Source organism: Mus caroli, chromosome 2 (assembly GCF_900094665.2).
Source record: "Mus caroli chromosome 2, CAROLI_EIJ_v1.1, whole genome shotgun sequence".
Classification (NCBI taxonomy): Eukaryota; Metazoa; Chordata; class Mammalia; order Rodentia; family Muridae; genus Mus; species Mus caroli.
This window is the reverse complement of record NC_034571.1, coordinates 113,262,539-113,272,091: the sequence shown is the minus strand read 5'-3', so window position 1 is coordinate 113,272,091 and position 9,553 is coordinate 113,262,539. Positions and strand designations below refer to the sequence as shown.

Here is a 9,553-nt window from a genome sequence, read left to right as displayed (position 1 = left end):
TCTCTGCTAGCCCAATTCACTTTCAACAATATCTTCTCTGGCTTAGCTCAGCTTTTCCTGGCTCAATGGTCTCCTATTTTCACTCTGTTTAATCTCTTTTCTGCACCAACTGTCTTCTTTATCCTACCCAATCTTCTCCCTTCCTGCACCAACCGTCTTCTCTAACTCTACTCTCTGACTCTACCCTTCTGCGACTGACCCTACTCTTTCTCTCAGCCTCTGTTGGCTTTTTATATCTCTCCCGTTCCAAGAAATCCAAGAGGCAACTGACACTGAAAGTCATAGGGTCAATAGTTCTATTAAAGTGGGTGACCTTTATAGGGTCTTCCCTCTGAGCATCATTGATTAGAAGATTAGAAAACAGAGCAGTATAGACAACAAACCTTAGCTAACTATGGCTATAGACATTCACTTCATCACTAGTATCTGGGATCCTTTAAAGTGTCAGACACACAAAATAAATCACACTACACATGGGCATGAGCTTGTTTGCTTATTTTTCATGCTCTCATCTATCTGATCACTGACTGATAAGTGCACTCAGAGCTCACTGCATGAGGTGTTAGAAAAGATACCAAAGAAGGCAATAGTGGCTCCCTTAAAGGTACTACAGATGTGGCTGGAAGAGAAAGAGATGCCCATAAAGAATGAAAATGTCGGCCATAGATGTTTCATTAGTTGAGACTGAAGAAGTGGAAATAAATGATACCATACCAGGCCAACATACTCCTTCGAAGTCGCCACCCTCTGGATTCTTCACAAAGAAGCCCTGTTCTTTGGCTTGAGCGTAGATGGTGTAGTCAGGATCCACCTTGATGTGGGGGTCACTGATAACCACAAGCTGTCAGGACACATTTTAAGAGCATGTCAGTTTTATGAGACTTATGTTCATTTAGGTGTTTTAGCCATAGTTTAGGAGGGTTGAATTTTACTCAGAAACTACCACTCATTGAAAATTTTGGACATTTGTAAATCCTTGTAACATTTCATTCAGAAAACTGTTATTAAATCTGGTGAATCCTGTTATAATTATCATAATTTATCATTTTATTATTATATTTTACATTAATTAATTTCTTAATTGTGTGTGTCTGTGTGTGGATATGTCTGAAGTTGGTTCTCTCCTGCCATCAGGTATGTTCTGGGGCTTGAACTCACTCAGGTCCTCAGACTTGGTGGCAAAGTGCCTTTACCCACTGAGCCTTTTCAGCAGCCATGCATGTCTTTAAGATGATATTTGCTAAGCTTTCATCTATCTGTGGTGCCAGGTGCCATAGGAAAGGATTAACTGGGCAAAGTCCTAACTCCCTAAGTATTCAGGACAAAGAGGACACTGATGAAAAGAAGTCACAAAGAGGCCAGGGAGGTAACTTAGTCAAGTCAGGTCCTTACAAACATGAGGACCTAAGTTTGAGCCCAGAACCCATATAAAGAAGCCAGGCTTGGTGGCACGTGTTTGTAATCCCAGCACTGGGAAGATGGAGGCAGGTATATGGTCTTTGGGGTTCTATGGCCATTATGTCAGTGAGAGACCATGTCTCACAAGAAAGAAAAAGGAAAAGTAGGTAGCATCTAGGAAATGACACAAGGCTGTCCTCTGGCTTCTATAGGAATATGTGCGTACCCATTCCCCGCCTCAACTCCTTCCAAACTACAGAAACCAAGGAAATGACATGGCAAAACCAAGCCAAAACATCAAAACAATAACACCATCTAAACAAGGCTGATGGATGGTTCAGGAACCAACCAAGAAGATCTGAGTTTGATCCCTGGAATCCAAGTTCCAATAGGTAGAAAGAGCATCTTTTCATGTGCTTCTTGGCTATCTTTACTTGAATATCTTCTTTGGTGGACTATTTATCTGTTCAAATCCTGTGCTAGTTCTTTAAGTGTTGGAAGTTTTGTAGTTGCTGAGTTACAGAGCTTGTTAATATTCTGTCATACACTTCTGTTTATGTCTCTGTCTTGTATTATTACAGTTGCATATGCTTGCTTTTTCCCACCACTCAAAGACCTCTTCAACACTAGCACAACATCTTGAACATGGAAAGGTCTCAGGAAATGGGGGATGGAGAACAGCTTTGCTGTTAAGATCACTGGCTGCTCTTAAAGAAACCTGGGTTCAATCCTTAGCACCCACATGGCAGCTCATAACAATCTGTAGCTCCAGTCCCAGAGGATCAGATATCTTTTTCCCTTCTTTAAATTTTGGGATTAAAAAGCTCTAGACATCAGGGTGACATCACCTTGCGTTTTTTGCTCCTGAGCAATTCTTGCATCCTTTTGGGGTTTGCGAATCTCTTTTTGTCCCAGGTGAAGTACTTCTTGTCCTCCGTGTGCTCTATGTCCAGCCACATGACATCATATGGAATGTCATGCTCATCAAACCCTGCATCTACTGCCTTCACATCCTGTTCATCTTCATAGTTCCAGCGACACTGGTGGTACCCCAAGGAAAAAAGAGGGGGCATGGCTTGTGTGCCTAAAAGAGATGACAATGGAGACCACTAATGTTACTCAATCAGTGGCCATCTCCCCAATCTCTGCAGGCTATTGGCACTGAACTTGACACTACTATATAGAATATTAATAGAAGAATGTAGTAATTAGGGTGACAGGGCAGGTATATAAATAAATTCCGACCTGAGATATATATCTACATATCTATATCTATCTGTTATGATAAAGGTATCAGTCTAGTGCTTCCAGAGTAATGTTACATCTTTAGACATTTCCCAAGGCAGGTGAGAAGAGTAGATACCTTGAATAATAAGTAGGAGGATGCCAGGCAGGGAAACAAGGTAGAGCTTAGAGAACAGAGATAGGCAAAGAAGTACATGTAGTCTTAGAGAAAATAAATAGTGTAGACATGACAGTGTGAGAGGCCAAGAGAAGCTGAAACTGGAAAGGCTTAATTTATAAAGAGCCCTGTATGTCAAGCTCAGAATTCTTCCCATATTTTTTATGCAAGAAAACATCAAATACAGAAGATGTATTTTATACAAGAAAACATCAAATGGCAGATCAGGTTGTGGATGCAGCTCAGGTGGTAGAGCACTTGCCTAGTATGCACAAAACTCTGGGTTCAAAATTCACAGCACCCTATAAAACTGGAAGTGAGGCATGCCTGTAATCCCAGCACTTGGGAGAGGTAGAGCAGAGGAATCAGAAGTTCAAAGCCACCCTTGTCTACATAGAAAGTTCAAGACCAGCCTGAGATATATGAGAGCTTGTTTTTTTTTAAAAAGATGAGACCAGTGAGATGGCTCAGTGGGTAAAGGCCTTTGCCACCAAGCCTGATGACCTGAGTTCAGTTCCTGGGTCCCACCTGGTGGAAGGAGAGAACTATCGCATGAAAATTACTACAACGAAGCAGCTTCAAAACAAAAGAGCAAACCAAAGGGAAGTAGGTTCAACAAAGATCTAGAGGGTGAGACATAAGGGAGGGGTAGTGTCTGCTGACCCACAAAGAGTGCGAGAGGATGGTACACAGGAGAGGAGCGTGTCACTGCTTTAGAAACCTCGAAGACAGGCACATGCTCTTCACCTGCTAGGATACCAGTCTCATCCAGGAGCAAAGGGCTTCCATGAAAAGCCACATGTCAAGTGACTTATAACAACTTGTAACTCTAGCTCCAGGGGCTCAGACACCTTCTTCTGGACCCTGCTGGCACTTTATCTCATACATATATACATAATTTTAAAATAAAAATAAACATTATCATCAGTATCTCTAGAAGTACAAAAAGCTAAAAGAATCACACAGTAGAGCAGGACAACATAAAACTAGACTAGGACTTCAAAGAACAAAGAGCACAGGGAAAGTCAGAGGTAGGAACATCCGCAACATTAGCAACATGTCAATAACGGACGGCCTGGGAGATAAGAGGAAGAAAACTTCTCAGACACAAGTCAAAAAGAAAAAGGGAAGAAAAATAAAGATGGGAAATTACGGAAGTTACAGTAGAGTCTGCCAGACTGACGGACACTCAGATTGAACGTGTCCACCCTCAGGACAGGAATCCATCAAGCGAACTTGTTCTAAAATTTCAGAATATTAGTGATAAGGAGAATGGTTCAGTGGGAAAAGAGAAATCACGTGCAAAGGAACACAAGTGGTTTTAGAGCAAGAAGACAGGGGACAAGAGAGAAAGGCCTTTGAATTCTGAGGAAATTTAGCTGACCCAATTACCAGCCTAGGTGAAGGTAGGAGAAAGATGGCTTATCTCTACAAGGAGTAAAGCATATGCATTTGCATTTATTTTGCCTGTGCATGTGTGTATGTATGTGTGTGTACGTGTGTGTGTGTGCGTGCATGTGTGTACATGTGTGTATGCGTGTGTATACATGCACATATGGAAACAACTGGTAGGAGTTAGTTTTCTATTTCTACCATGTGGGTTCCTGTGATCAAACTCAGGACTTCAGGCTTGGTGGCAAGTGCCTTTACCCACTGAGCCATTTTACTGGCCTTTGGTCTCTTAAAGAACAAGTATTTTATTGTTAGAGGCAGTAGTATATTTTAACAGAGAAGAACCATTCAAAAGTTCAGGACAGAATACTCCTTAGCTACAGGGAATTATTATTATTATTAAAGCTTCAAACAAGCATATGACAAGGCCTAGGGATTAGAGAAGGAACAGTCTAGTGCAGTAGTTCTCAACCATCCTCACGCTACGACACTTTAATACAGTTCTCATGATGTGGTGACTCAATCATAAAACTATTTTGTTGCTATATCATAACTGTAATTTTGCTGCTGTTATAAATTTTAATGTAAATATTTGATATGCAGGATATCTGACATGTGACCTCCCCCCGAGGGGTTGAGACCCACAGGTTGAGAACTCCTCTAGAGCCCTATTTACCTTGTCTGGATGTAATGAGGATAGAAAAAAAATGGTTGCAACTTAAAATGCTTAGAGACACTGTTTATAATTTCTACATAATGTAAAACAGATATTAATTTCAGCGACGATACCTAGGAGAGCTAACAGAGAGATGATGCTTGTACCTGTGATATACGAGTACTGTTTGAAGACGTCAGCAGGCGTAGGTCCTGTCAGCAGAAAAACGTCAATGATCCCACTCTCTGACATCCAGTGCACATCAGTTCGGCACCTGACCTTTTGTTTGGCAGCTGCTGGGCCCATCTGGGTCAGTGTGTACTGGAGAGGGTGTAATGAAAATCTGAGAAATATCACTGCAACCCATAGCACCCAGTTTTAAGTGATTCGGTCTATGTTTAGTAGCTCCTACTGACATTTGTTGCTTACATTGTAAAGCTCTTGGTACAGGAAAATGCTGCTGCAAAGGAAAGGGCTTAGACTACAGTGTGGAAAGTCCTGCATGCAGCCACATTCCACAGCTCACCTCAACTGCTGGCTCTGTGTTGATTTCCACGAGTGTTTCTGAAGCATTCAGCCAGAAAATGCCTATAGTCCTGCCCTGTTTGTGGGCCAGGAGATAAGGCACTGAACCATATATGCCTATTTTGTCATGCACTTGGTATCCATAGACGTCCAGATTATAAAGACGGTATGCATCTCCATCTCTGAAACACAAAGGCTTATCACCGTTAATGAATAGAACAGCTTCATCCTCTCTGTTAACAACCTTTTACCTCCTGCCACGCATAAAGTCACATACTTATAATCCTTGAACTTGGAAGGTAGAGATAGGAGAACTGTGAGTTAGAGGCCATCCTAGGCTACAGCAAGTTCTAGGCCAGCCTGGGCATGTAACAAGACCCCACGTAAAACCACTCCCCTACAAAGATTCATCTCCTACCACTTGCCTGGAGGCTTCCTAGCCAACCTGCTGCATGTGATCCTCCTCCTTTGTCTCCGCTGGTTTCCTTGGATATCTTAGGCTTAGATCCTGGTCTACATTTTCTAAATGTTCACTGTGAATAGCAGACATGCTAAGCCTCCTCCACTGATGCCCTGTGTAAAGACTTCTCTGAAACTAAGGCAAAAGAAGTGCATCCTAACATGTCTCCAGAGAGCTGAGCTGGGAAAGATCTGGGACAGGACAGGCTGGGGCAGTGAGATGAGTCACTCTGCCTACCTATGAAATAAGCAGTCTCCAAACCCGACAGCTTTATCAGTCTCTGCTTCTCTTTGGTTTTGGCTCCTCTTTGGCAGATGCCTCTGGGATCCATTTGTCAGTAGTGTCAGTCTCATATGTCTCTCCAAGGCAATCATAGGTAATTGAAGATGCCACATTCTCTGGCTCATTCTCCTCTTTAGAGTGAAAGCCTTTTTCTAGATCAATATATATATGTGTGTGTATATTGATTGAATAATTAATATATATATATATATATATATATATATATATATGTAATTCTCCCAGGGTTCCCCTAAACTATTCTACATAGTAAAAGCAAACCTCCATTTTAATTCCAATTATTCCTTTCTTTTATTCCTGTATTTTGGGGGTTTAATATTACAGTTTTTTTTTAATTAATGTGAATGTGTGTGCATGCCTGTGAAAGTGAGAGACAGCTCTGTGGAGCTGGTTCGTTCTTTCCACCTTTATGTCCTGTCCTAGTTTCATTTCCGTTGCTGTGACAGATACTCACAAAAGCAACCTAGGGGCAAGGACTGATTTGTACTTACAGGGTACAGTCCACTATTGCAGACACTCAGTCAAGAGCAGAGACAGAATAAATATACAGAACCTCGCTTGCTTGTTCTTACTAAGCTTTCAGTTCTCTTATACTGTTCAGGACTCAAGAATACTAGGAAGGTTTCTCAAACTCTGTAAGTAATATTAAGCCACAGACTAGTTAATAATTGTGGCGGCTTGAATATGCTTGGTCCATGGGAAGCAGCACTATTATGCGGTGTGGCCCTGTTGGAGGAATTATGTCATTGTGTAGGTGGGCTTTGAGGGCTCCTAGTGCTCAAGCTCCGCCCAGTGTGGAAGGGGGTCGCCTCCTGGCTGCCTTCCGATCAAGATGTAGAAGTCTTAGCTTCTCCAGCACCAAATCTGCCTGTATGATGCCATGCTTCTCACCATGGTGATAATGGACTGAACCTCTAAAACTATAAGCCAGCTCCAATTAAATGTTGTCCTTTATAGGAATTACTTTGGTCATGGTGTCTCTTCACAGAAATAAAAACCAAACTATGACAAGAATTCTTACTGTCACTTACCTGGTATTTTTAAGTTGATGTGACTCTGCATGTTGAGGAATACCATAGAGATGTTCAAATCCATGAAGAGAGAAATCCAAACCAACAGAGGAAGGGCCTGCCAAGACCAGAACCATAGCTAAGTTTTGCTTCTAATAGATCAATCTAAAAGATTCAGTTCATTTAACTAACAAAACGACTAGCTGGGAAGAGAGATCTGAACTTGCCTCAACCAAGCAAAGCTATATACTGATTTTGATAGTAAGACACTCCGATGTTTGGGGACTGGTGAACATACATTATGTGTATGTAAAAGTACACAGTCACTTGTTATGCTGCCTGGGCTGTGTGCTGAAGCTCCCTTTGCCCTTGATACTGAGCACTTTTATCTTGGCTGAATGAGTTCATGTTTATCTTCTGCTTGGTAACTTTCCTTGCCTGTGGTTTTCTACAAGAGCCACTGTGTTGAGAGCAGTGTGAAGGCCTTACAACCTTACATCCTTTTTGTATGACTTCCCATGGCTGTGATATGTGATGTGTGAGCCCATCACGTACTGCTAAGCCTGTGAGAAATGTCATAGGTGGACATGCAGCGCCTGTGACAATGATGAGGAGACCTAAAAATGTTAGAGTGGATGAGCTGCATGATGTGGGTCTCATGAAAACAGAGTGTGGAATTATAGTCGTCTGACTGACTCAAAACACCAAGCAGTGTGCTGGCCCAAGTCCTGTCCTAAGTTCATAAGCTGTACATGGCCCATGTATCTCTTTCATTCCTCCATAAGGTATATATAATTACTTTTCTGTTATTACTGAAGTATAGGGAACCCAACTGGGAATTTCTGTTCACCTTATGAAAGCTACTTGTTTTAGGTGCCAAAGCTCAAGGAATCTATCTATCTATCTATCTATCTATCTATGCCACTGGGGATTGAACTCAGGGCACCCCCACATTAGCCAAGCACTCCATTACAGATCCATATCCCCAGGCCTCAAATGATCCTTAGACATACATGTTTGGCTGTTTTGGAATGATCTATTTTAATATTATACCTTAATTTTGTCAATTTACCATTAGCTTTGACATCCACAAATTTTCCAAATTTTTCTTCCCACAGGCCCAGGTCCTCTTGATTTTCCTATCCATATAAAAAGGAGATAAAAAAATCAGTTTATAATCGGCAACAAATGTGGTTACCATAGCAGAATATCTTTTTTGGATTATTAAGATTGAGGCACTGGCAAGATGGCCTTGCAGGTAAAGGCCTTGCCTCCTAATAATGCAAGATTGGCAACTCAGGTTTAATTCCCGGAACCCACATAAGAGTAGAAGACAAGAAATACCCCCACAACGTTGTCCCCTGGCCTCCACACGCACGCTATGCCCTACACACATACATACATCATACACACTCATTCTATTAACTACTAACAAAAGAAATTTTAAAACTGAGAAAATGCAGGATGTGTTAGCACATGCCTTTATCTAGTTCTTGTGAGGCAGAGGCAGGTAAAGCTCTATATATTAGGAGCTAGCCTAACCTATTTAGTAAGTCAGTCTCAGTCTATATGCTGAGACTCTGCCCCACCTCCAAAAAGTAAAAGAAATAAAAGAAAAAGAAAAGAAGACAGAATATGAGTCCACATTTTTGAAGATTGGCTTATGATGTATATTTAATAAATCAAATAAATGTTTTCTATAAAAAGTCAATACTCATGAACCTTTTTTACTGTGTTACAATACATAACACCTTATCTCTTAACATTTCCAAGTACACAGCCCAGTGTCGCCAAGTCCATTTGCTCAGTGGCATGGTGTTGCCTGTCATCGACCACCCAGCTCCACAGTTTTCATCTGCCCAAACTGGGCCTCCCTACTAAATACCAACTCTCCATTTCTCCCTCTCTGCACCCCTGCCAAACCATCCTATTCTCCATTCTGCGAGTGTGACTTTAGTCATGGCATAAAGTGGACTCTTAGGGTATTTGCTCTTTTGGGACTGGCTTACTTCACAGGCTGTCTCAGGTCTTACTTCGGAGCCCACATTAGAACTGTCTTTTCTAAGACCAAATACTATTCGATTGCATGAACAGACCACAGTTTGGTTGGGTCATGTGTTTCTTCCTGCTTCTGTTACTGTGAGAGATGCTGCAATGGTCTCACTTTTAGGGACATACAGCAGCAGGACTATTGGGTTCTACTGCAATTCCAAGTTTAAGTTTTTGAGGAACTGGTATATCATTTGACATGAGTGTCTTTATATGGACTAAAATAAGCAGTGTTTTGGGGGGAAAAATGCAGCCTTTGCATGTAGAACAAGTCTTTTCTTTCCTTTCCCTTTGTTTCTCTTTCCTTCCCCTCCTTCCTTCCCTTCCTTCCTTCCCTCCTCTTTTTCTTTCTTTCTTTCTTT

The 9,553-nt window shown here is 41.6% G+C and overlaps 1 protein-coding gene across 2 annotated transcripts in view; it reads right to left on the bottom strand.

The window, feature by feature from the left end:
- The window catches only part of Ganc (glucosidase alpha, neutral C), a 58,001-nt gene that overhangs the window by 24,873 nt on the left and 23,575 nt on the right, over positions 1-9,553 (bottom strand). For both annotated transcript variants that reach the window (XM_029484480.1, XM_021182437.2), the window contains exons 7-12: positions 8,215-8,281; positions 7,164-7,260; positions 5,374-5,554; positions 5,015-5,168; positions 2,247-2,482; positions 715-841 (exon numbers count right to left, since the gene is read on the bottom strand). In XM_029484480.1, the coding sequence (XP_029340340.1) occupies positions 715-841; positions 2,247-2,482; positions 5,015-5,168; positions 5,374-5,554; positions 7,164-7,260; positions 8,215-8,281 (862 nt within the window). The remainder of the gene's footprint in view (positions 1-714; positions 842-2,246; positions 2,483-5,014; positions 5,169-5,373; positions 5,555-7,163; positions 7,261-8,214; positions 8,282-9,553) is intronic.